The sequence below is a fragment of the Eubalaena glacialis genome, chromosome 7, assembly GCF_028564815.1.
Source record: "Eubalaena glacialis isolate mEubGla1 chromosome 7, mEubGla1.1.hap2.+ XY, whole genome shotgun sequence".
In the NCBI taxonomy this organism is placed as follows: Eukaryota; Metazoa; Chordata; class Mammalia; order Artiodactyla; family Balaenidae; genus Eubalaena; species Eubalaena glacialis.
In genome coordinates this window covers 44,301,129-44,328,850 of record NC_083722.1, presented here as the reverse complement: position 1 = coordinate 44,328,850, position 27,722 = coordinate 44,301,129, and the positions used below count along the sequence as shown (strand labels likewise).

The 27,722-nt window shown below is 38.3% G+C and overlaps 1 protein-coding gene across 1 annotated transcript in view; it reads left to right on the top strand.

Moving 5' to 3' along the window:
- The window catches only part of LOC133095287 (dystonin-like), a 497,948-nt gene that overhangs the window by 439,534 nt on the left and 30,692 nt on the right, over nucleotides 1-27,722 (top strand). The window contains 14 exon segments of the mRNA XM_061196431.1: nucleotides 3,129-3,332; nucleotides 4,599-4,830; nucleotides 5,651-5,877; nucleotides 7,318-7,440; nucleotides 7,573-7,674; nucleotides 9,725-9,826; nucleotides 12,183-12,356; nucleotides 12,664-12,819; nucleotides 19,254-19,451; nucleotides 19,796-19,924; nucleotides 22,535-22,705; nucleotides 23,534-23,689; nucleotides 23,893-24,099; nucleotides 27,162-27,281. Of these exon segments, the coding sequence (XP_061052414.1) occupies nucleotides 3,129-3,332; nucleotides 4,599-4,830; nucleotides 5,651-5,877; nucleotides 7,318-7,440; nucleotides 7,573-7,674; nucleotides 9,725-9,826; nucleotides 12,183-12,356; nucleotides 12,664-12,819; nucleotides 19,254-19,451; nucleotides 19,796-19,924; nucleotides 22,535-22,705; nucleotides 23,534-23,689; nucleotides 23,893-24,099; nucleotides 27,162-27,281 (2,301 nt within the window).

The following is a 27,722-nucleotide window of genomic DNA, read 5'->3' as shown; positions in this document are numbered from 1 at the left end:
CTGATCATGTTGAATTGCTTTCAGTGTACAGTAATTTGACTAATATCTAGTGGTTAGAGCCATCCAGAATGTAAGCAAAAGGTAGAAATACATGGAAGCAACATCAAACAGACAAGGCCATTGAGCTTGGAGAAAATGTACGCTATAACAAATATGTCAAAATAGCATTGTTGTGAAATCGAACTCTGTGAAAAGGAAAAAATGCTGAAGTTTAAAGACAAATTGTCCCCCCACTTTTTTTTTTCTTTTCCTTTTGTACATGGAAATCTTTTGAAGTTCTCTGCTTCTATAAGTTTACATGAGTAAATGAGAGAGTATATTTCCATCTACAAATATGTCATGTTTTAAACACATAAAATGGCATTATGAAGCCCTCATTTCAGTAGTCTCCAAAATGTTAATGTAGCTTAAAATTTTGCAGGGGTTTGAGTGAGAGAATTCAAGACTGTCAGAAGAAAGTCTGGAATTCTTGTTATTTATGATCTTGTGAACCTAGTTGCTCACCCAGATCTGTACAAGATGTACCCTGAGACTAATCATTGTGTGTGTGCGTGTGTAAAGTTTAACTCAGGATATATTACATCATTGTTTGAAGTATGTAACATACTTATTAATCTTATTTGTTTACTTTTTTAGTGTATTGACATTGAAGAATATCTCTTAGTATTTGTTTAGAAGAGCTTTAGAGAACACTTTAATGCAAAATGGAAATTTTATGGCATTCTATCTAAATAATTCAGTGGGAGAAAGACTTATAAACTATAATTAAATTTAATTTTAGTAGAAAGGTTATTTTTGGGAGAAATCCTGATGCCTACCCACTGAATGATTTTTAGTATAAAATGTTTCATGGATTTCTTCTACTCTGAAGTGAGATCTGAATAGCTGTTTTCTAGCATAACATCAAATAGGATGAAAAGGATCATTACTGAATGGAAAATTTCAAAACTGAGTTAATTTTCTTGTTTGGCGTCATCTTTCAGTTCTCAAAACAAATGTATGATTTTTATGTAGAAAGGGAGCTTCAAAACTTCGTAGCCAAGTCTTCAAATTGTTCAAGCTAAATTGTTCAGAATATTTGCAGCATTTCTTCTGCAACTTTACAGCATCCTCTTCACTGTTCTTGGGAACATCTTCTAGTTCATTCTAGCCAGGAATGAAAAATGACCCCGAGAGCCATGTTATAAATAAATGGTAGATCTCTTTTAAGTTCACATTAAGTATCTCCAGCATGAGTGGACTCTTAGGATAGCTGCCAAGAATCATTTTGTTACCTATGAGGCAAAAGACATCTCCTGTTGGGCCCTTTCTCCATGTGCACACATCCCCAAGTAGATATCCCGTGGCTGTTTTCTTGTCTGTCATGGAATGGTCTTAAGAAGGCTCATCTGGCTACTTCCCAGCAAAGGTGTCTCATGGTGATGCTACACAGGTGAGATCTACTTAGACTACAGGCCACTCAAGAACTCTCAGCAGAGATTCCTCACTTTACTGAGAGTCTCTTGGTAATCAAAGTGTGAGCTTGTTTTTCAAACATGCCTTCAAGAATATTGAAGCCAGAGCTCGTGTGACACGTTTCTTCTCCATGAGATTGTGTGGCGGCTGGTCTTACCGTCACCACCTCCATTCTGTAAAACAGCGTGAAGATACCAAACAATGTAAAACACAAGTAGGAAATCACAGCCTGGACCACCCAGGGGCTGTGAGGAGCATGTTAGATTCAGTAGACGTTCCTCCTTTTTTTTTTTACAAGTTGAATTTGTGTTTATTTAGCTCTTTTCCAAAAGAGTTTTGAGACCGTTTTCAGAAAAACTTCAAAAATAGAGATAGTACATTGGGGATTGTTCATGATGTAATGAACCAGTTTTCTCAACCACTTTGGAAATAATTTATATGACTGATTTTAGTGGCACTTTTAATAAAAATCCAGGTATGTGGCCGTCCTGGTGATTCTGCTTGATGAATGATGGAAGTTAAAATATTTACAGGGAAAGATCGCTTTCCTCTCCACTGTCTTTCCTGAATATAATTTCTCTCAGAGAGGCTTTTCTTAGGGGCTGGATAGCAAACAGTTTGGAGACACATCTTCTGGTGAGGACGAGAAACTGCTGATTAGGGAACCTCGTGAATAATGGAGTACAGTAGAGGGCACGTCAATGCTGCACGGAGGTCTGCCTCAGAGAAACCTGCGGGCAGTCACGGGAGACCCTGGATTCCGTGGAGTGTAAAGATTCCAGATTGATCCATTTCCCTAGAAGGAATGGGGCTCCACCTGGATTCCACACCCCCTCATTAGCATCGGTATCATTGTATCTCTTGATTAGATGATACTGTATTATGCAGAATATTCATAGGTCACATATTTTTCCTTAAGTACACTTTATAGATAATGCTCAGTATACAGCTGTGTATTTGATGCATTGATTATCCTTGCAGCCATTAACATTTAAAAATAAATACAAATAGATTTGTTTATGTTTATATATCATACATATCATATATGTACATAGAACAGACTCACAGATATATAATGTAATATATATGGACATATTTTATATTGGTTTACATATAATGTAATGACAATCCCTTGTGGGCTTAAATCCCCTTAACTTAGCTTTATCTGTCATTGTTCTCTCTCAGCATTGTGTCTACCTTCTACTGTGCTTTTTTCCTCTTCCTTTCTTCCTCTCCCTCCCTCTCCCTTCCTTCCTTTTGAATAATTTTTGTATGTATCATGAGTGTGCAGAAAGGAATACAGAGAGTTATGGCTCGGTCTCTGTAGGTTGAGATGTAGTGAGTTCATAATCCTTTCATGTAATATGACCGTTGGCTAATACTCTCGTCAGACTGTACTGCTCTTGGTAGGAAAGGCGTAATGAACTGGGATTCATTATTTCACTCATCCAGCATTTTTGCATGTGCCCTGAAAAGGACTTTGACGTGACCAGACTGTTGTTTAATCTTTGTGTCAGGGGATCTCTTCCTGGCAGAGGGTTGTACGTTCAGTGCCTTGTGATGGGAGGGTGTTTGTCTGGAGTTTCTGGCCAGCTGGATGCGCTGGGGATGTTGTCAGCTGTACTGTGGAGGTGTGCCTCTGAGAGACTGAGACGCTGTTTGCTTTGTTATAGCAACTTCGAGAGTTGATAGCCGAACACAAGCCGCATATAGATAAGATGAACAAAACTGGGCCGCAGTTACTGGAATTGAGCCCGAGGGAAGGCTTTTCTATCCAAGAGAAATACGTGGCTGCTGACACTCTCTACAGTCAAATTAAAGAAGATGTCAAAAAGCGGGCTGTGGCGCTGGATGAAGCCATTTCTCAGTCCGCTCAGGTAACGCTTTGCTCCAGCAGTGCGACGGTCTTCCCGACAGCAGAGTGTGGAAAGACATTTCCCGGATCTGCTGATTCAATTCCAGCTAAAATTGTTTCACTGCATTAACTCTGAGTAGTGACGTTTTGGTCTCTGAGGTGATATTTGCCGGTGTCCGATCCTTATATTTCTCTGCCTGCCTATATATAAATAAAACATAATTTTCAATGATTTAAGAAACAGAGCTGTTATCGTTGTCCAGATACCTAAATAAGTGTCCGTCCAGAGTAGAATGCAGTGTTTGCCATTGGAAGAGATGAAAGAAAGTGTTATTATCATCATTAATGAAACATTCCCAAGACGGCAATAAGAAGAAAGACTATGAATGCTAGGCTGAATAAGAAGGAAAACATATGCAGTTGGAAATCGATTTTTTTTTTTTCGTTTCGAAAATACCTTTTTCAAGAAGTTGATTTGCAGTCACCTACAGATTTTCCGTTTTGAAGGTTTTGGTTTTTATCGTTAGATACACTGGCATGAGAGTGGTCCATTTTCTGTAATCCTGACTGATGGTTCCTTTAATGTTGAGGATAGTGTGGAATCTATAAATGAACAAGTGTTCGTAACTTTGCTTCATTGTCTGTGGTGCCTTTGCAAGTGGAAATTTAAAATTCTTTCATGGATCTGACTATGTGTTTGGCCAGGAATTAAATATAAACTTCCATTACAACATCAGGAAGGTTTTTGTTTTTTTTTAATTTTTTAACATTTTTTAGTTCAGGAAACTCATAACTTAAGAAATCCCTTTCACCTCATCAAAACTGCCCATGAATTTTACATTTAATAACATAACTTTTTGAGGATGCCAAAATAATCAGTAAAAGTGAATAAAACTATCAGTGTTGATAGACAAACACCCAGATTATTGAACCTAATTTTCAAAGTTAATTTGAATTATGATAAGATGAAGCACTAGTAAAATGCTGCTGTCAAGTGGTCCAATTATATATTAACATAATACAGTTTCTTAATGAATTTACTCAGTTATTTGCAAGAAGCAGTCCCATCCCCATAAGCAGTGTGACACAGAGAGGTGCATATGAGTTGTGATTTTAGGAATGTCTTCACACACCAGCTGGATATAACTCTTTGGATGGATGTGTTAACAGAAAGGCCAAGGTTTCATTCTTGACTGTGACATTAGATAGGTGTGTTATCATTTTAAATCCCACCCTTGGCGTCACAGGTCTTTTCCCCCCATAAATGGCCCTTCTCTTTCACTCCCAGTTCCACGACAAGATCGACCAGATCCTGGAGAGTCTGGAGCGCGTGGTGGAGCGTCTGCGGCAGCCGCCTTCCATCTCAGCAGAGGTGGAGAAGATCAAGGAGCAGGTCAGTGAGAATAAGAACGTGGCGGTGGACATGGAGAAGCTGCAGCCTCTGTACGAGACCCTCAGGCAGAGGGGAGAGGAGATGATCGCTCGGTCCCAGGGCACTGACAAAGACATATCTGCCAAAGGTAATCCTTTCAGGATGAGGGAACCACTGAACTTTACTCAGAACAATTGTGAATGTTCCTTGACAGTCCAGTTGCATATCAACACGCCAGATTTTAGAAAAGGTATTGCAGATGTGACATGTTTGGGGTGGAGGGGCTATGCACACCAGTCCCTTGTTAATGTCTTCCTGTGTTTGTGAAATCAGTTGAGTAACTACAACATGTGCCATGATACAAAAACCATATGTTCTCCGGGCCCTTTAAATCAGTTGGTTAAAGCATAATGCTAATAAGACCAAACCTAGGGGTATTTTTTCCTCTGACTACACTACTTTATGTCATGGGTACTCTGTCCCATAGCCACAGAAATGGCAACCAGGACACTAGCCAAGCACCTTAAATGTCTGAGCTGGGGTCAAAAGGAAGGGCCTGTGCAGAGGTCAGTGGAAATTCACGGTAAGAGGACACTAGAAGTAAGCCCAAAATACGTATCCTACTTTGTTGTGTTCCTGAGACTAAGCAGACATCTCTATTCTTGATTTGGAGAGCGTAAAGAATATACTAAGGCCAGCCTTGGTGAACTCAGGTCTCCTCTGAGTTCACATGCCTCTGAGCGTTGTCTTTTGTCAGGAAACCTTGGTTCAGGAGGAGCAGCACACCCTCAGGTCCTGTATTTGCCTGGAAAGGCCGTTGGGCCCAGTGATACCCACTAGACTGGGCTCAACCCAAATTTGGTCCAGGTTTAGATCCTTGGAAAATTGAATGATTGTTCTGTGTGAATTAGAACGTTGTGCTTTATTGCTTACAGGGTGTGTCTTTTTGATATTGTTCTGCTCTGTAGCTGTTCAGGATAAGCTAGACCAAATGGTTTTCATTTGGGAGAACATACACACACTGGTGGAAGAAAGGGAAGCCAAGCTACTGGATGTGATGGAATTAGCAGAGAAGTTCTGGTGTGATCACATGTCACTGGTGGTTACCACTAAAGATACTCAAGACTTCATCCGGGATCTGGAGGATCCTGGGATCGATCCCTCGGTAGTAAAACAACAGCAAGAAGCAGCAGAGGTAAGCAGAGAATCTCATTTAATGTTTAAAAAATAAGTTGTGGTAGCATGAATGTTGGATTCCTTTGGTATAAATATTTGGAATTACGCTATTAGAATTTATATTTGGTTCTGAAAGTGGAATGCACAGAGATGTAGTAGGGGGCAGAGTCCACCCACAGGTTTCCCATGGAGAATGTTGATTTAGAAAGTTTCTCTCCATCCCCATTGTTTCTGCCTTACTTCGGGGCCTCGTCATCTCTCTTTCTTGTCTAAGAAAGTAATCTGAGCGGTACCCCTGCCTGTGGAGTCTCTCTTCCCGCCAGCCTCTATCCTTGTTGCCTGTTGTCCCTCTAGATCTCCTCTTGCTGTCCTGCTGGTTAAAAGCCCTCGAGGCGTCCACTGCCTACCACCTAAGGTCCAAACTCCCTGGAACACGGTATCAACCTTTTCCATCCCAGCCTGGCCCAGGCCTGTGTTTCCAAAGCCATTTTTTTTTCTACTGCTCCTTTACCAAGCTCCTTCTCTTATGGCTTTCTCTGAAGCTGCCGTGCTCTTTCTAGCATCTGAATCTTTGCACATTTTATTTCCTTACCCTAGCATATCTTTCCTGCCACTCTCCTTGGCGGATCCCACTCAAGCTTCAAGGTTCAGTTGGATTGCCACCCTCCACCCTCTTGTATACTCAGCTGAGTTAGTCCATCCCCATAACCTTCTCATCACGCAAAGGACTTAATGCAGAGCATGACTTATCGTTGACTGTACCTCTGTCTTTCCCAGTGGACTCAGAGCCCCTTGAGTGGAATAGTCATATCTAATTTTCTCTGTATCTCCAATGCCTGGTTTGGGGCATGTTCATCCTTGGTAAATAAATGCATCTTGAATGAATAAGTGTATTTAACCAAGAAAATGAAAGCAAGGTAGAATACTGTATTTCTGTCATAGTTTTTGTTTGTTTGTTTGTTTGTTTGGTACTTTACATGTCCTGGGGTAAAAATGAAAATCTAGAGTTAGATTATCCTAAATCAACTAAGGAAATTACATTAATTTGTGTGAAGTCTCTGAACTCATATGATACTTATGTCTATTTTAAATGTGTATTGCCAAACTAGTTGGTTTAAAAAACAAAAACAAAATGGCTTTCCATGCTTTTCAGTATTGTTGATTTTTTTTTTTTTGAAAGACTTATTCTGGTATATGTTACATGGAATTATTTCCTAAATACTGTCTTTATAATAAGCATTTGACATTTGTTCCTCGAAGGACACTGTTTTTTCTTTAAAATGGCTCTTGTGTTCCCTTGTTGAAAAAATTTAGTGCCAAAACTTAGAAAACAGAACGAAGAAAATAAAAATTGATTACAATCCTTCCTCCTAGAAATAACTACCATCAATGTCTGTGTGCATCTTTTTAGTTTCATTGTGGTTTGGCTTAAAAGTAAGGCTGCCATTTCTTATTCTAGGTCATAAGGGAGGAGATAGATGGATTGCAGGAAGAGCTGGATATGGTTATTAACCTGGGTTCTGAACTCATTGCCGCTTGCGGGGAACCCGACAAGCCCATTGTTAAGAAGAGTATAGACGAGGTAAAACCTGCATATTTTCTACTCTTATCAGAATGGTTTTTTAAAAGGATTTTGCTAACTAAAGCATATTTGATAGAAGTAGTCGGAAACTTAGCATATGATACTGAAAGAGTTCTAATATTTACATTGTAGTTAAATTCAGCCTGGGATTCTCTAAATAAAGCTTGGAAAGACCGGGTGGACAGACTTGAGGAGGCAATGCAGGCTGCTGTTCAGTACCAGGATGGACTGCAGGTAAGGCTTGCAGGGTCTCCTGGAGGGAGGGATCAGGTGATAAGTGATGCTTACAAATTCACGCATCAGTATGTCCCCAGAGCTGCAAGTGTGATGCAGTTAACTCACCTGCTTCAATTCATGCTTTGCCTTTTTGAAGAGATTTCTGACACTGGAGATATGTATAGATTCATATACACCCCTAAACACATTCTTATACACACATTCAGTGAAATTTACTTTGAAAAGAAATATTTTAACTTTTTAAAGTGAAAGTCGCAGTATTTTTCATAAATGGCTCAACACCAGACAGTGAAATGGAGCTGAGCTTGAGTTCTGCTCTAGAGTTGAGTGGAATAAGATGAAAGGGGTAAACACTATCTAAAAATATCACCAAGCGTAGCACAAGTCAGATGTAAAGAAATTTGATTTGAAGCCAGTGTTCCCGGTGAACTAAAATAGATTTCTATTTTATTAGGTCATAATCTGTCATGCAAAAAGTGTTTTCTTCTTTCCCATGTATATAATTCCTTTTGATGGTTGTTTTTCACATCCCTCAAGGGTTCTCATTCAGTTCATTAAGTAGTTTTTAAGTTTATTTTTTTAATATTAAAAATTCTCCTGTCAGTTGAGGCCAACTCAGGGATATTTCTCTCCCTACCTTCCTTAACTTTATTCCATTTCCTAACAGACTGGCAGGGGTTGAATCCTTCATCCAACCATATGGAAAAGGCCTCTCTAAGTATTTCCGTAACACCAAGAGAATATTATTTTTAAAGCTCAGATGAGAACATCTTTTCCCTTTTACTAGGCCCCTTCATTTCTATATTTATAAAAATAAATATCACAAGCCCAGCTTTATGCCAGCAGAGAAGTGTTTTGAACTTGGCAAATATATAAAAAAATTCACTACAAGTGACACCTTATTGTAACCCCCCCCTCTTTTTTTTTTTTAACCAAAGTGATAATTTATTGGTTGGATAGCAGTGGCCAGTAACCAGTCAGGCTCTACGTCCATCTGTGAGGCCAGATCGTGATTTTCACATTCGTTTGGTGGGTCACAGAGGTTGTATCCTCTCCCGGGGCTGGAGATGGCTCTGCCACCATTGCAGCCGTTAGCCCCAGGAGGTCAGGCTCACAGCTGGACACGAAGGCTTGTCTCATCACCGTTGCTAGAAAAACAAGGCCCATCACAGGTCCTGCTGGTCCTAGGTCAGTAGCATCACCTGTGTGGGGATGAAAGGCAGTGATGGATTAAAAGAGCTGTAGGTAAGTGTCCAAAACTGCAGACACTCCAGAGGTTTCAAGGTTTGATTGTAAAGTGAAATGCATTTTATTTCCCAAGTTGCTGCTTAAGTTCTTAGGGTTTATCATGATCAGTTTAAACTACCAGATATTTCCCAAGGTTCTTTTCTCAGTACTGTATGGCCTGGCAACTTCATTAAATGGCAGAATAATTTTGTGTATTCAGAACCTGAAAAAAAAAAATGTGAGTGGAGCCTTTTTAGATTGTTTGTGTTGCCTAAAACGAACAAGAAGATAGGAGATTTTGAAGTTTTGTCGCAGTTCAGAATAATGGTCTTAATCATTATACATGCAGGATTTTAATGCTAATCTCAGTTATACAGAAGAGTTTACTTGAGACAAATTGTTTCATGTGCCAAACAGTAAACTTCTTGATTATTTGAATGAACAGATGGGTTTGAATCTTTTTCTTTCAATATATGTATACAATCTGCCTTTTAGGCAGACAGAGTACAGAGAATTTTATTTTGTGTGGTGAATTTATAAAACTTTTTTTTCAAATAGACTTTTCTTGAAAGTTCTCAATATTCTAAGATTCTATTCAAGATAGAATTTCTTCTGCAAATTTGGATGCAAAATTGGAGGTTTCATCTATTTCATATTTGGGATAACTGTTCCAATATATTGCCACTTTTACCCTATTTGTAAAACAGGCTCATTGCTTAATATCTTTATAGATTTATGATTATACTTTTCTGTCGCACTTGAGATGTTGTAGTAATTTCAAATATACTCTTATAATAACATGACCTAACGTGTTTTTCAGGCAATATTCGACTGGGTAGATATTGCAGGTGGCAAATTGGCTTCATTGTCTCCAATTGGAACAGATCTTGAAACTGTCAAGCAGCAGATTGGGGAGCTGAAGGTATGGGTAGGGGCTGAGAAATTGCATCAATTCAATTGCAATTGAATTGCATTTGTTCAATGCAATCAAACGTTGCGTTTTTAAGTTCTTGATTCATGGGATGCTTTATGCAAATTTATTTTATATAATTGAAGTGTTACATTTTGATTATGGAACTGGTTTAATATAGTGCCCGCACATAATAGGTCATGTATAAGTGCTCGTTAAATAAAGGATACAAAATACTAGTAGTTTTTCTTACTAAATCAATTCCTGTTCATTATAGAAAAATCAGAAAATGCACATTAGCAAAACAAAATGTTATGTACTGAGAGTCAAGCACTCCTAAGATTTGATTTATAGCCTTTCATATATCCTCATACTGGGTGTACGATGAGGTATGGGGGCGTGTGTGTGTGTGTGTGTGTGTGTGTGTGTGTGTGTGTGTGTGTGTGTTGACATATTACATATGTATACTATACTGTAAGGATTTTTAGAACTTTATTATTCCGTAGTGTGTTATTGTCACTGATACATATACAGCAACATTTCTGTTTTCTTCGTTGTGTTCAGAGTAATTCAATTAGTCCAACAGGCTAAAGAAGGATCCCGTGGGTGGATGGGATTGGATGGGCTCATAGTGTTTCCCAAAATGTTTGTTTTGTAAATGCTTGTTGTTTCCCATCTGCTTTCCTCTATAATTTTTTTCCTTTGTGGTTCTTGATCTCCAGCTGTGAAAATGGCTGAACCGTTTCCTCTGAATTCCTCTGTGCTGATGCTCATTTATCAAAGTGGGAGCAGCTATTTCCTCCCTAATTTTAAAGTCTCTATCTACAGAGACATCACAGCCCTTTCAATGAACTCTACTAGATTTTTACATAAAATTATTATCTGGCTTTAAAAGAGTAGCATTTTTATCTCTAAGTGTGATATAGAATATTTCATTTAGAAAAAAATTGTTTCTTCTTGAGAATTTTACTGTTACCATCATTAGATTGTGATTTTTTTTTTTTTTACTCTGTCTGCTCATGTAGTAAACACATGATACCCTTTATGTACAATTACAGGTGTGGAGGAGGGTTTATTTTGGGTTTTACATATATCTCAGCAGTTTTCATACAGCACACTGGATGAGGTGCTTGCCCTGAAATCAGGTGTCTGAAGTTGCATCTCCCTTCATCCACTTACTAGCCAAATGGCCTCAGAAAAGTTATCTAACTGCTCTCACTTCTGTGTCCTTAGCTTAATTGGGGATAAAATGATTTTCTTTATAAGTTTATTGAGAACAACTTGACTATAGCAAGTGTTCACTATGCTTTTGTTATTATTTTTAATTATTATTTTGCTTGAAAAAAATTAAGAGACTGCTTAGCCATTAATTGTTTATTATTTAATTATTTACTATTAGAGATTAAAATCAATACTTTATGAAAAGACAGTTTCCTATTACATGTAACCACTGGCTAACCTGTATTGGTTGGCAAAGCCAGGATTATTACCTACATGTCATTAAGCACCAAGTGAGAGTCATGTTATTCTGAGTCAGTGCAAAGGATAAATAAATACTAATAAACACAGCATAGCAGGGAATTCCCTGGCGGTCCATTGGTTAGGACTCAGCACTTTCACTGCCGGGGCCCGGGTTCGATCCCTGGTCAGGGAACTAAGATCCCGCAAGCCGCGTAGCATGGCCACAAAGAAAAATAATATACATAAATAAATAAACACAGCATAGCTACAGAAAACACAGAGTGTTCAGTGACTGCAAGATGTGTGTGTGTTTTGAGCAGGAAATATTAATGTGAGTTTCTTAGAGATTTTTTTTTCTAGGTTTCATATATGTCAATATATATTTTGTTTTCTTCTTTCCTATAATTTCAGAACTCATTTATTGAATATGTATAATTAGACACTGGAAGAAGTTCATCCTTGAAATTTGTTAGTTCTTCATTGTAGAGAACAGAAGTGAAATAGCAAAATTATAAATAAAAAATCGTTCCATCAGAAAACGTTGAATAAAGAGAAAAGATTTCTTTTTTTTAATTTAATTTTTATTTTATACTGGAATATAGTTGATTTACAATGTTGTGCTAGTTTCAGGTGTGAGAAAAGATTTCTTTTAATCATTTTTTATCTACAGTTTTTTCATCAGTAAACCCTGTGTTAGATTTTATTCCTCTTCACCCCACCCCAATTAAAAGTGTTGATTAGAACGAAGAGCTAACCTGTAGAATTTTTGTTTGTTTAAAGTTACTGAAGAGAACCTGCTGTATAAAAATATAAATAAAATAAAATTCAAAAATTCCAAAAAAATAAAAAAATAAAGTTACTGATGTATAACAAATTTTCCTTGTATGCCTCTTTTTTTAAAAAATAGCAATTTAAGTCAGAGGCGTATCAACAACAGATAGAAATGGAGAGACTGAACCATCAGGCAGAGCTCCTGCTAAAGAAAGTAACAGAAGAAAGTGATAAACACACTGTTCTGGACCCACTGATGGAGCTGAAATTGATATGGGACAGTCTGGATGAGAGGATCATCAACAGACAGGTAAATACCAATTTCAGGTTCATATAATAATGTAAAATAACTATTAAAAAGTAAAATTAGGGGATCCTGGACATAAACTTCAGAAGCCCCTAAATTCTCTTATTTCCTGCTTCTCACATGCTGTTTTTTTAACCACAAAGTTTCAAACTTAAAATATATGAGGATATGATGATTGGGCTTCATTGGATTTGCTTAAAGACTTATGCAGCATGAAGCGATTGAACAGTTCACTCGTGTTTTATAAATGTGGGTCATCCATCCTGTCAGGCTCGTGGATCGATTGTCTTCCTCTCCTCTCTGTCTGCAGCACAAGCTGGAGGGCGCTCTGTTAGCACTGGGGCAGTTCCAGCACGCACTGGACGAGTTGCTGGCGTGGCTCACGCACACCGAGGGCTTGCTCAGCGAACAGAAGCCTGTCGGAGGAGACCCCAAGGCCATTGAAATTGAACTCGCCAAGCATCATGTACGTAGCTGTTACTGCATCCTCTCTTTCTTCTCTCTGCATTTCTAGTGTCACCAGATGTTTCTGGTCTGCTGCTTTTTTAGGCATTTATGGTTTTAACCCACGTTCCTATTTGACATTGGCAACATAAGGTTGAACTACTTAAAACGCACTTCTTAAAAGGTGATAATCAAAATGTTTTTCTCATCGGTCAAGGCAGTTATTGTCAAAAATAGCAAGAATGGGGAATTTCTGGCTAAATTTTAGGAGGGCTGCATGACCAACACTGGAGGTTTAAATTTCTGATTATACCTGTGCTTGGATGAAGGTAACATAGTTTTAAAAGCTGTTGGGCTTCCCTGGTGGCGCAGTGGTTGAGAGTCTGCCTGCCAATGCAGGGGACACGGGTTCGAGCCCTGGTTTGGGAGGATCCCACATGCCGCGGAGCAGCTAGGCCCGTGAGCCACAATTACTGAGCCTGCGCGTCTGGAGCCTGTGCTCCGCAACAAGAGGGGCCGCGATGGTGAGAGGCCCGCGCACCACGATGAAGAGTGGCCCCTGCTTGCTGCAACAAGAGAAAGCCCTCGCACAGAAACGAAGACCCGGCGCAGCCATAAATAAATAAATAAATAAAAATTAAAAAAAAAAAGAAAAATATCCCCCAGGAATCTGAAAACAAAGACTAGATTCCAAAATAATTACTCTGAATGTACAGGGAGCATATCTCTTTAAAAAAAAAAAAAAAAAAAAAGCTGTTGGGGGCAGCCTGACAAGTCACAGTTGTCCTGCAGGCTCTCTGTGTGTTTCCTCTGGTCACCCTTCCCTCCATGCGTCTCTGCCTTGCTGCTTTTTGGCTTGTCATATATTTCTGTCTGTCTGTACATCTCTCATCATGTTGGGGTTTGTCCTTCTGTTTCTTTCTCTTACTTTTCACTGGCTTTTTGTGTCTTAGTCCTTTTCTTTCTGAGGTAGTTTTTTAAACTATTTATTATGTTTAGAAGAGTTTTTACATGTCATGTACTTGATTGAAAGCTTATAAGTGGAAAATTTTTATCTTGAGATATATGCAAAATAGTTTCATATTGTTGTCATCTTTGTGGCACTTGGTTGATGATTATTAACAGAAAATTCCCTGTCTTAAGTCAACGAGGCTTAATGAATAGAATATTATGCCCAGTAGAGTTTATCCTGACATTCAGCAGGCTTTCATGGAACTTTTAACATTCACCTTATAGTGATATCTTACTTAAAGTTAGGTCCTTAATCCTAATCTTAAATAAGTTTTCCTTGATTATCATATAGAAACATTTGATTATTTTACATATTAACAGCATTTTAAAATAAGAGGTTTATAGCACTTTAAGATCATGATATTTTTGATTATTCTTGCTTTAGTTCTTCTTCCTTCATGTGTTTCCCCACAGTAATTGTTCCCTAATTTAAATTTTTCTTCCTTTTTTACCTCTTTCTGTCTGTATTTATAATCATTGCCCAGCCATATCTGATTAAGCAATTAGGACTTATTTTGCATCATTAATATTTGTCCTCATTTAATATCTATATCATACCTTTGCTAAGAGCAGTAATGACCAGTCAGACTGACTCTGCATGTAACCAAAATGTTTATTCTCATAGTGTGAGTTTATAGCATTTACATTTTCATAAACTCAGCCATTGTCCTAAAGGTCACATACATCAGTGACAGGAACTTTGTAGAAGTTGGTAGAGGTGGGAACATGCGGCACCCTGGACCAGTTATTTTGGCGGAGATGAGTTAGGGACCTTCAGTTTCCTTTAGTCAAGGATCTTTTCTCCTTCCGTTTCTTTCTTTTTTAAAAAATTTTATTGAAGTATAGTTGATTTACAATGTTGTGTTAATTTCCGCTGTACAGCAAAGTGATTCAGTTATACATATATATTCTTTTCCATTATATTTTATCACAGGATACTGAATATAGTTCCCTGTGGTATAGAGTAGGACCTTGTTGTTTATCCACCCTCCATATATACTAGTTGGCATCTGCTGACCCCAAACTCCCAATCCTTCACTCCCCGCTCTGCTTCCATTTCTGAAGGTCAAAGTTCAAGGACTCAGAATTGCCGGCACAATTGCTGGAGGAAGGGAGGGGAGATTCCCATCCCTGTCCCGCCTTCTTCTCTGGCTCCTAGGCCGTGGCTTATGTAGCAGGGCTCCGACCATTTATAAGAACGAATTTTATAGAATTATCTTTTATGTTTTGACTGTGAAAATATTTAACTCTTACCTTTTGAAAGTGGTTCCTACGTTAACATATCCAAGTACCTGCTTCTTATAAAGATCACTCCTTACTCAGTTGATTTTATAGCTTTTGAAAAACCCTCCCTCACCAGATGCCCCAGAACACAAGGGGATGGAGTCAGAGGAACAGTAATCATGGACGGTCCGTTCCCTCGGCTGAAATCCTTCTGGTCTGGGTTTCCCAGATGTGGGTTGTCCCTACCAGGACGACAGATGACACTCCTCTTCTCTCCTGTTGCCAACCCGAGTCTGAGTGTAGGGGGAAGGGTTATCACAGACTTTTACCAACAATAGAGGAAGGTTTCTTCTGGTTTCCAAAAGCATAGCAGTCTTCTTGAAAGGAAACTATTACTAAGCTGTATTTGTTCTTTGAGGTAATTCTTTTCAGTATAAGAAATTGATTTTTTTAGCCTGCAGTTGTTTTTTGCACTTACCACTCTTGCCCCATGTTAGTGCATTTAAATGTTATTAATCTATTCTTACATTCCCACCGGATAATAGAATAAGAAGGCGTTATTTACTGGGATCTGTCATAGGCATTTCATATCGTATTTTCTAGTAAGAGAACAGCTAAATCGTGGAATGCTGGACTCACGTATTCCCCAGTAAATGGTGAAATCTCTTTCCCTTTAATGTTAGGGCCTCCTGGGGTTCGTTCTTGTCACCCTAGCAGTGAATTCTAGCACCCTTAAAACCAGAGACGATAAAAGAGTATTCTGTGACCATTTGTTTCCTTTTTTTTTTTTAACATCTTTATTGGAGTATAATTGCTTTACAATGGTCTGTTAGTTTCTACTTTATAACAAAGTGAATCAGTTATACATATACATATATCCCCATATCTCTTCCGTCTTGCATCTCCCTCCCTCCCACCCTCCCGATCCCACCCCTCTAGGTAGTCACAAAGCACCTAGCTGATCTCCCTGTGCTATGCGGCTGCTTCCCACTAGCTAGCTATTTACGTTTCGTAGTGTATATATGTCCATGCCACTCTCTCACTTTCTTACTTTGTCCCAGCTTACCCTTCCCCCTCCCCATATCCTCAAGTCCATTCTCTAGTAGGTCTGCACCTTTATTCCCGTCTTGCCCCTAGGTTCTTCATGACCACTTTTTTTTTTTTTTTTTTAGATTCCATATATATGTGTTAGTGTACGGTATTTGTTTTTCTCTTTCTGACTTACTTCACTCTGTATGACAGACTCTAGGTCCATCCACCTCACTACAAATAACTCAATTTTGTTTCTTTTCATGACTGAGTAATATTCCATTGTATATATGTGCCAGATCTTCTTTATCCATTCATCTGTCGATGGACACTTAGGTTGCTTCCATGTCCTGGCCATTGTAAATAGAGCTGCAGTGAACATTGTGGTACATGACTCTTTTTGAATTATGGTTTTCTCAGGGTATATGCCCAGTAGTGGGATTGCTGGGTCATATGGTAGTTCTATTTTTAGTTTTTTAAGGAACCTCCATACTGTTCTCCATAGTGGCTGTATCAATTTACATTCCCACCAACAGTGCAAGAGGGTTCCCTTTTCTCCACACCCTCTCCAGCATTTATTGTTTGTAGATTTTTTGATGATGGCCATTCTGACCGGTGTGAGATGATATCTCATTGTAGTTTTGATTTGCATTTCTCTAGTGATTAATGATGTTGAGCATTCTTTCATGTGTTTGTTGGCAGTATGTATATCTTCTTTGGAGAAATGTCTATTTAGGTCTTCTGCCCATTTTTGGATTGGGTTATTTGTTTTTTTGATATTGAGCTGCATGAGCTGCTTATATATTTTGGAGGTTAATCCTTTGTCAGTTACTTCATTTGCAAATATTTTCTCCCATTCTGAGGGTTGTCTTTTCGTCTTGTTTATGGTTTCCTTTGCTGTGCAAAAGCTTTTAAGTTTCATTAGGTCCCATTTGTTTATTTTTGTTTTCAATTTCCATTTCTGTAGGACGTGGGTCAAAAAGGATCTTGCTGTGATTTATGTCATGGAGTGTTCTGCCTGTGTTTTCCTCTAAGAGTTTGATAGTGTCTGGCCTTACATTTAGGTCTTTAGTCCATTTTGAGTTTATTTTTGTGTATGGTGTTAGGGAGTGTTCTAATTTCATTCTTTTACATGTAGCTGTCCAGGTTTCCCAGCACCATTTATTGAAGAGGCTGTCTTTTCTCCACTGTATATTCTTGCCTCCTTTATCAAAGATAAGGTGACCATATGTGCATGGGTTTATCTCTGGGCTTTCTATCCTGATCCATTGATCTATATTTCTCTTTTTGTGCCAGTACCATACTGTCTTGATTACTGTAGCTTTGTAGTATAGTCTGAAGTCAGGGAGCCTGATTCCTCCAGCTCCGTTTTTCTTTCTCAAGATTGCTTTGGCTGTTCGGGGTCTTTTGTGTTTCCATACAAATTGTGAAATTTTTTATTCTTGTTCTGTGAAAAATGCCAGTGGTAGTTTGATAGGGATTGCATTGAATCTGTAGCTTGCTTTGGGTAGTATAGTCATTTTCACAATGTTGATTCTTCCAATCCAAGAACATGGTATATCTCTCCATCTATTTGTATCATCTTTAATTTCTTTCATCAGTGTCTTATAATTTTCTGCATACAGGTCTTTTGTCTCCTTAGGTAGGTTTATTCCTAGATATTTTATTCTTTTCGTTGCAATGGTGAATGGGAGTGTTTTCTTAATTTCACTTTCAGATTTTTCATCATTAGTGTATAGGAATGCAAGAGATGTCTGTGCATTAATTTTGTATCCTGCTACTTTACCAAATTCATTGATTAGCTCTAATAATTTTCTGGTAGCATCTTTAGGAATCTCTATGTATAGTATCATGTCATCTGCAAACAGTGACAGCTTTACTTCTTCTTTTCCGATTTGGATTCCTTTTATTTCTTTTTTTTCCTCTGATTGCTGTGGCTAAAACTTCCAAAACTATGTTGAGTAATAGTGGTGAGAGTGGGCAACCTTGTCTTGTTCCTGATCTTAGTGGAAATGGTTTCAGCTTTTCACCATTGAAGACGATGTTGGCTGTGGGTTTGTCATATATGGCCTTTATTATGTTGAGGTGAGTTCCCTCTATGCCTACTTTCCTGAGGGTTTTTATTATAAATGGGTGTTGAATTTTGTCGAAAGCTTTCTCTGCATCTATTGAGATGATCATATGGTTTTTCTCCTTCAATTTGTTAATATGGTGTATCACGTTGATTGATTTGCATATAGTGAAGAATCCTTGCATTCCTGAGATAAACCCCACTTGATCATGGTGTATGATCCTTTTAATGTGCTGTTGGATTCTGTTTGCTAGTATTTTGTTGAGGATTTTTGCATCTATGTTCATCAGTGATATTGGCCTGTAGTTTTCTTTCTTTGTGACATCTTTGTCTGGTTTTGGTATCAGGGTGATGGTGGCCTCGTAGAATGAGTTTGGGAGTGTTCCTCCTTCTGCTGTATTTTGGAAGAGTTCGAGAAGGATAGGTGTTAGCTCTTCTATAAATGTTTGATAGAATTCGCCTGTGAAGCCATCTGGTCCTGGGCTTTTGTTTGTTGGAAGATTTCTAATCACAGGTTCAATTTCAGTGCTTGTGATTGGTCTGTTCATATTTTCTGTTTCTTCCTGGTTCAGTATCAGAAAGTTGTGCATTTCTAAGAATTTGTCCATTTCTTCCAGGTTGTCCATTTTATTGGCATATAGTTGCTTGTAGTAATCTCTCATGTTTCCTTTTTAAGAGTGCTAATTGTAAAACATGGCAATGTATTAATTTTATATTTGAACATATAGCAATATATATCTTTGAAATTGTTTACTCAAGACATGAAAATTAAGTTCAATTAAAGTGAGCTTGAATCAAATGAATATTTTTAGAGCCTTTTAACTATAATCTCTATATACTTAATGTCATCAATTGCAAAACTCTTCTAATGGGAAGAACTAGCAATGTTCTCAACATAATCATTTCAGGGGATGTTGGTAGATTGAAGAGATACCCAATAAAGCTGCAAAGTTAAGGGAAAGGAAGTTCACCATTTTAAAAAGTTCATTAGTATTAAAATTCTATGTATATGTTTTAGCTTCAGAACGTTTCATAACCAGGAAATAAAAGAATTGCATTAGAAGCGATGCTAGCATGTTACAAACTAGCGAACGTATTAAGTGTTATCTGAATATTTTCAGGTGCTCCAAAATGATGTATTAGCCCATCAGTCCACCGTGGAAGCCGTGAATAAAGCAGGAAATGATCTAATTGAATCAAGTGCCGGAGAAGAAGCGAGCAACCTTCAGAACAAGCTAGAGGTTTTGAATCAACGCTGGCAAAATGTTTTGGAAAAAACAGAACAAAGGAAGCAGCAGCTGGATGGTGCCTTGCGCCAGGTGAATGAGAGAATAAATCCTGAAACTTTCTGGTGCCTTCAAGACCACGATGGCATGGCATTCTTTTATTGGTTTTCACACCCCTGTTTAATTTTTATACTTCAAGGAGAAGAGTAAAAATAAGTAGGATAAAGGACAGAGCTGAGAAGAACACAGCTCTCCAGTTCTTAGCATGATAGTTTTATTGCTGGTTCTCCTGCTGAAGAAAAGCAAGTGGTCCAGAGGCCCCTGCCCTTGTTCAAAATGCATGGAGAGGCTTAGCAGGCTGGGATTGTTTAAGCTTCATTTTTGGCTTCAAAGTGACCATATCTGGGGCCCAAACTTGAACCTCTCTCTCACTCCAGGCTAAAGGGTTCCACGGCGAAATCGAGGATTTGCAGCAGTGGCTGACAGACACGGAGCGCCATCTGTTAGCATCCAAGCCTCTGGGAGGTTTACCGGAAACAGCCAGGGAACAGCTTAATGCCCACATGGTAACTATATTATTTCCTACAGCTCTAGCCTCAGATTAAGAAACTGACCATTTTGTGTAGGCCCTAGTGATCAACAAACTGTGGGAGAAGGTTTAAAGGATATCCAGTTTTGCAGCAGAAATCTCTATATGTAAGTGCTAGAAACACTGTTGATTAAATTTTTAAAGTCAGAACCTATTCTTTATTTTAAAGTTTAGTATGTCAGCGTATGAAAAGAGGTTTTAGCAGTCTAGGCATTTTTTAGAAGCAAACCTTCCCCCATAAAATGATAAACTTGTATGGATAGTAATATAACATTGGGTAAATTATAAACTGTGGCTCCTTGAGTGGAAAGAAAAATCCCTAAAGGAATCAGAATGGACTTAAAAATTACTGCTGTGAGCATGAGATTCCCACCCAATTTCATGGAAGGCTGGAAAATATGTTCTTGTTCTGTGAAAACAAAGTTACGTATTTGCTCCTTTTAATGGTGATGGGGCTGTATCTTCAACCTCACACCCACCAGGTTTGGACAAGAGGGGGCTTCTGTTTAATTGTCTAAGCTGGAGCATCACATCATGCCTGCGGGCTGTTCCCGCCCAGAGTCTGTAGCGCTGTCAACTCTTAAAGATGAGGAGGAAAAATAATGAAACTTGAGACTCTGGCTTTCTTTCCTAGCAGTATGGGCTGAGAAATTAAATTTAGACTACATTTGACCTATTGACATTTCCTATTCATGTCCCATCATAATTTAACTCTAAAAGTTCTAGGAGAAAAGTCTTTTTCCAATGTTGAATGCTTCTTAGGAAATAAAAGTAGAAGTACTTAGGGATTTGGCAAAAGAAATGGGCCATTGTACGTGAAAGTCTGTACTCTTTAGTCATGCCTAGTGTTGTTGTAAGATCTTACTAATAAAACTGCACTTGTTGGGAATAATTTTGAATTTGATGACTTGGAGAGGAAGTGACCATCTTGTAGGTGGAGTGAAGAAATACAACAGAAGTAACATCTTATTCATTTCACAATTGCTATGAGCAGTTAAAATAAATCCTATTAATCCAGTAGAGAATTTTCTAGAATCTCTATTCCTTCTTTTAGAAAATCATTGTGTATGTGGTTTTCTTGTTGTTAATATGTTGTTTTCTTGGTGCCACAAGGGACCCATTTGTTCACTGAAAAAGTAATTGACTAAATAACTTGGGAGCACTTGTCTTTTCCATAAAATCTGGCTGTCTTCCAGATACCTCCTTACTTTCCTAGAAGTACTTGCGTAGCTATTACAGTCCATTAAGTATAAGTTTAATGAATTCTTGAACAAACATGAGTGAGGTGGTTCTTTAATAAACAAATATTTTTAAATGGTAATTTAGAAGAATATAAGTAAAAAGTTGGAAAGCAAAGAGCTTATCTTTAGAATATTTTATTTTAGAAAAATATTACTTATCAGCGTATTTGGTTTGGGTAGGATGTTTGCTGATATCATTTGCCAGATTATAGAATTCCATGATTTAAGAAATTCTAAAGAGTTACTGATACTTGTAATACTGTTTTAGTCATGTTCTTTTGATTTGGTTCTGTTAGACATGAAGGAAACTGGAAAACTTGGAGTATTGCTGTTTCCTGAGATTTAGCGGTATTTAGAAGCTTTGCTTTGATTAAAAGCTTTCAGTGGATGATATTGTAAATATGTTTAGAGAGGGATTTTTTTAAGGTTTAAGAAATTACAAAGTTTTGAGGCAATAAAAATGTTCTAGAATTAGTAGTGATGGTTGCACAGCCTTATGAATATACTAAAAACACTGAATTCTAGACTTTAAAATGCTGATTTTTATGGATTGTATCTCAATTTTAAAAATTAAAAAGTTGGAAATGTTAGATAGTATGTAATTTTTCAGTGGGAGCTATGATTTGACTCACATTATAATTGAATCAATGGAATAGAACTGGTCTTACTTTTGACGTGAGTGTAACTGGTGTTTCATTTATCTTAAATTCTAAATTTGTTTAAGCAGTATTTTTATATTCTCTATAGAAGATACACACTGCATTCTAGTTGAAAGCTTTAAAAATGTTATAAGTGAGAAGAATATTCATAGGACCACAAGTTTGGCCACTGTGATTCCAAAGTCTGCGTCATCAACTTAAATGTCTTACTGTACTGGGTCTTGACCTTCTATCCACTGTATGTCTTCTGAGCATAGAATTAAATTATACCAAAAGAACAATATTACAGTCGTTGTATTGTGTTCCGAGGAGAGACTTAGAGAACCCATTTTATAGAGAAGGAAATCGAGGCTCAGGGAAGTTACGTTACTCGCCCAAGTTCACAGAGCTGATTGGTTACTGTACATTGAAACCTTTCTTGATAACATTTAACATTACTGCTTCACGTGTGGGGTGGATTGATAACAATAGCACCATTTCTAAGATTTCTTGATAGGCAGAGTGTGGCTATAGGTTTAGGTGTTCTTTCAGGATAGTGGAAAGTTTGAATGTGTCAGGGTTATTCTGTGTGCTGGACGGAGTTGAGTATATAATAAGGGGCTTGGGATTGATGACACGGAAAAAGAGCTCTGAGATTTTGTTCTCTTAAAAATGATATAACTTGGGGGGGGGAATATCTCCATTTAGGAAATCTGTGCTGCCTTTGATGTTAAAGAAGAAACATATAAGAGTCTGATGCAGAAAGGCCAGCAGATGCTTGCAAGATGCCCCAAATCTGCAGAGACAAATATTGACCAAGACATAAATAACTTGAAAGAAAAATGGGAATCGGTGGAAACCAAGCTCAATGAAAGGAAAGTATGTGCCTTGATGGATATCATAGCATGAATGTTTTCATTGTTTCATTTCATGGGTCTTACCTTAACTCCGAGTAGAATTGTCAGTGGAACATCTAATGATTCATGTTTAAATTTTCTTTGTATACGTTTGGACATTTCATGGGCTCAGCTGAAAATAGTATCCTGTCTTAACGCAGGAGAACACAGTTGAAGGAATCTATTCAGGCATAGATAAAGGTATATCATAGATCAAGTGTTAACTAGGTATAGTTTAAATCTGTGAACCACTCGAATTCTGGGTGGTTAAGTAATTCTAATCACACTTATTAAGCAAAAGGCAGGCTGTATGTAAGGCGGGGGTGGGGAGGGAGGGAGACCAAGAAAGTGAGATGATTGTATATATAATAAGCACTTACATAACAAAAATCCATGAGGGGGCATTAAAAATCTTACTATTTAATGCTATAAAAATGATAGGCTAGGAATACTAGATTATATGCCCTTGCTGACAGAGCATAATGTATATATATTTCATAGTATTTTGACCCCCAAAATGAATTGTATGCATGTCAAATTTTCTTTTTCTAGACTCTGTTTAGTAATTCTGTGGTTAATTGTCCCCAAACCACAATTTTAGTGTATATTAAAATTGCTTTAGCTGCAGTGAGATGCTTCTCACTGAACTTGAAGCCAGTATTCAAAAACTGTTTGGGGGATATAGACTATGCATAAATAAAGTATGGATAGGAAGGAAATCTGCCAGAGAGTGGTTAAACTTGTTGGGGTGGGGAGGGGGGAGGTGGGAAACTTTGAATACCATGAAATACTAAATAATCTGTCTTTGCAGGTTAAACTGGAAGAGGCCCTCACCTTGGCAATGGAATTCCACAGTTCCCTCCAGGACTTCATCAACTGGCTCACCCAGGCGGAGCAGACCCTAAACGTGGCTTCCCGGCCAAGCCTTATCTTGGACACCGTCTTGTTTCAAATTGATGAACACAAGGTAAGCTGCATCCCGGATGGACAGCACTCCCTTCTCAGACCTTTTTAGACATCAGGCTGTTTTAATGGCAAAAGCATAAATTTGGTAGTTTGAACACTTTCTTTTGTCCTTTGAAACCAGCTTATGATCCCAGAAGTATTTTCAAGATAGATCCGTTTTTCCTTTGTTTCTGATTGTACCCACCTCCCTTTTTTTTGGGAAAGGTCTTTGCCAATGAAGTAAATTCTCACCGGGAGCAGATCATAGAGCTGGACAAAACTGGAACCCACCTGAAGTATTTCAGTCAGAAACAAGATGTCGTTCTCATTAAGAATCTGCTTATCAGTGTACAGAGCCGCTGGGAGAAAGTGGTCCAGCGCTTAGTAGAAAGAGGAAGATCTTTGGACGATGCAAGGAAGAGGGCCAAGCAGGTAAACCTTTATAAAGATCCTCTGAACTTGGCAATGAATCAGGTCTATGTTATGTTATTAAATACACGTTATGTTATTAAAGTGCTTTTATGGCAGGCTGTGCTTTGTGTAACAATCATGGCATGAAGCCAAGGTGTTTATTTCCTAAAAAGGCCATGGCCTCAGTTTGGACGATGACATCACTTTCTGACCTGGCAGCAACTTCAGGCCCTGGGGACCAGCCTTGGAAAGACTGATCATATCTTGATATCACAGATGGACCGTTATCATTGGGGCCCAAAAAAGGGCTCCACAGTTTTGTTGTTGGGTTGGTTGGTTTTCCTTGTCCTTTCAACCTCCACTCTCATACTTAGAGCGAGGCATTCTGCTTTATCATATTGCTACTTGTGTTTAGTTCCAAAACCAGACTTTCTCACGTGTAGCCCCCAGACAGCTTTCTGAAGGCATACTCTGGGTCTGAGCTGGTTGTTTCTCTTCACCTCTCCAAATCCGTACACTTGTTGGCAGGGCTTCCTTTCTTTTCTAATATTTGGATACAGCTTCATCCCACCTTTAAGTTAACTGTTTGAATCTTGGGGGGCCGCTTTTTTTAATCTAGGGAATCTCACATGGAACTTTCCTTCCTTCATCTGTTATTCATATTCTGTTCTAGACTAAACACAGAGAAGTGCAGTTATGCATCTCTGTACTCCAGGGAAGAGGAAGATGCACCAACCTTGCTTGGCATATATCTTTGATTTTTACTAGGAACTTCGTGTAATAATATTGAGGGTGAATTTTATAATGACTCTTTCTGCCCCATTCCGTTGCATTTGTCCGGCATTGCTGTTGGGCACGGTCATTTGGGGAGCTAGGCTTGGCTGGGCGATGCAGAGGATGACCTGGGAGTCCAGTGTTTCAGCATTTAAAACTGTCCAGCATAAAATGTTTAAAGGCTAGAGAAATGACACATTGCGCTGTGATTGGATTACAGGCCACGTGTCCCTTTTTGAGGGGGAGGTATGGTATGTCCCATGTAATAAATGAGCCTCTAGAATAGAATCGATCTCGGATGTTTTTTTAAGACAGTCCTCATGCCAAGCCTGACGTTTTTCTCGCCGTGTGTGCAGCCCTGTCGTCTGTAGTGGAGGCATTTTGAGTTATGAACATCTGATTTACTCAAGTCTCATGGATGCCAGTAGCCAGTGGGCCTCCCTCTTCCTCCTTTCTCTATCGAGTCAATTTTATTTTCTCAGTCTGTTGAATTGAATTGATAAGGATTCTGCACTGTTCTCGGTGCAAAAGAATGGCATTTCTTCTATTGGTACGGCTTCTAAATAGTTTTGAGAGCAGGACCAGCCTCAGAACCTGTGCGTTTGTACCATTGTACTTACCATCCAGTTGTTATAGGCTGTACTGTCTGTAGAAAAACAAGCTGACAGGGACTTCCCTGGCGGTCCAGGGGTCAGGACTCTGTGCTTCCACTGCAGGGGGCACGGGTTCGATCCCTGGTCGGGGAACTAAGATCCTGCGTGCCAAAAAAAAGACAAGCTGGCATCACTAGCTGTTTATTTATTTATTTGTTCTAATACCTCAGGTTTTGGCTCAGATCTTGGCTGTAGTTCTCTGACTTGGGCAATTTATGTGCCTATTCTGGCCTCCCTGTTGTCATGTCTAAGTTGATTAGATTTGTGGGAGGGACGTGTGGGGAGAGCAGGTCTCTAACAAGACGGTCTCCAGTGGACCTTTGCAGCTTTGTGATTCTGTGCTCTCACTGTGCTTAGTATCAAATGTCTTTTTGTTATTTCACTATTAATGTTCTTTGATATAAAACAGATTTTATTTTGATTACTTAGGTTTTTGTCATGTATCTGTTCCCTTTAGTTCCTTGGAAGAAATAATTTATAAATAATTTCCCAGTTTGGTATCCAAAAATAGTACCTACTGTTTCTTTATGATAAGCAGAAAAGAGACCACAGCTGAAATCAAGTGTATATAGCACCAGAATAGTTCAAGGTTGTCGACGCGAAAGAGAATTCTGTTTTGTTAGAACTCGAGTATTGTGGGTGCTCTTAAGTATAAAACCAGTATGTGAGGCTCAGGCATTGATGTGAGGATTTGTATAGCAGCAAGAAAGATGTTGAACTGTCTTTGCATTAAATAGGAACGTAATGCCCTTAATGCCCTCTTTTTGTTAAAATGAATTTACAAACTTTATCCTTTCCCTTTTCCCTTTTTTGTACCTCTTTCTTAGCATAAGAATTAAACACCACCTTAGAAGTAAATCCAGATCTGTCAACAGACAACAGTGGAAGCTTACATTATTATTTTTTTAATTTTATTGACGTATAGTTGATTTACAATGTTGTGTTTAATTTCTGCTATACAGCAAAGTGATTCAGTTATACATCTGTCTATTCTTTTTCATGTTTTTTTCCATTATGGTTTATCACAGGATATTGAATATAGGTCCCTGTGCTATACAGTAGGACCTTGTTGTTTATCCATCCTATATATACTAGTTCGCATCTGTTAATCCCAAACTCCCACTCCATCCCTCCCCCACGCTCCCTCCCCCTTGGCAACCACAAGCCTGTTCTCTATGTCTGTGAGTCTGTTTCTGTTTTGTAGATAAGTTCATTTGTGTTGTATTTTAGATTCCAATCAGAACAGGAGACAGAAAGCCAAATGAAAAAAAATGAAAAGCAATGTAAGAGACCTATGGGATAATATAAAGCATGCCAGTCTACGCTTACATTATTAAACAAAAGAAAGGGTGGGACATTCTGCCTGATGCTCCCTAACTGCTTCTAGGCTCACTTCTATTTTTGTTAAAGCTGACATGTTTGAATGAGTTATAACAAAGTGACCACGGGGCATGACCACAAAAGCTGAGCGTCAACAAGGCATTCTGTAATCTGCTGATGAAAATATTCTTTCTTGTTCTTCTTCAGGGAGAATTTTGAATGTATAATTGTTAACATTTCCATTAATATCAATTTCTGTTTAGAAATGTACTAGATTTCAAGTCTAGTGAATATGCCTGAAAATTTTCTGGACAAAGATGTGAATTTCTTTTACAGTTCCATGAAGCTTGGAGTAAGCTTATGGAATGGCTGGAAGAGTCAGAGAAGTCTTTGGATTCTGAACTGGAAATTGCCAACGACCCAGACAAAATCAAAGCACAACTGGCACAGCATAAGGTGGGTCTGCAGTTAAGAAAAGCACATTGTGTCGTTGTATATCTCAGGGTCACTTTTAAATTCCTACCTGATTGTGTATTTATTCATCACTGGAGAAAAAGGCTGTCCAACGTGGACCTGTATTAAATTTAAAACCAATTGCCCTTTACATTGGTCAAGTGATCATTCCATTATGATTCCAGGGTTAATTGTTAAAAGAAAACACACAGAATTAAAACTGGAAGTCTTCCACAATCTAAAACACATAAAGGATTTCTAGAGGCCAAACATTGGCACTTCGGTTTATCACAACTGCCTTGTCTTGTAATTTCTTTCATAGACCAAATGCCATGCAGAACATAATTATGTACTAAAAAGAACGTAGATTTTGCCATATATATTCCTACATACAGTGCAGTGGGGAAAATTGGTTGCCACTTCCTAAATTGGTATTACTGTGTA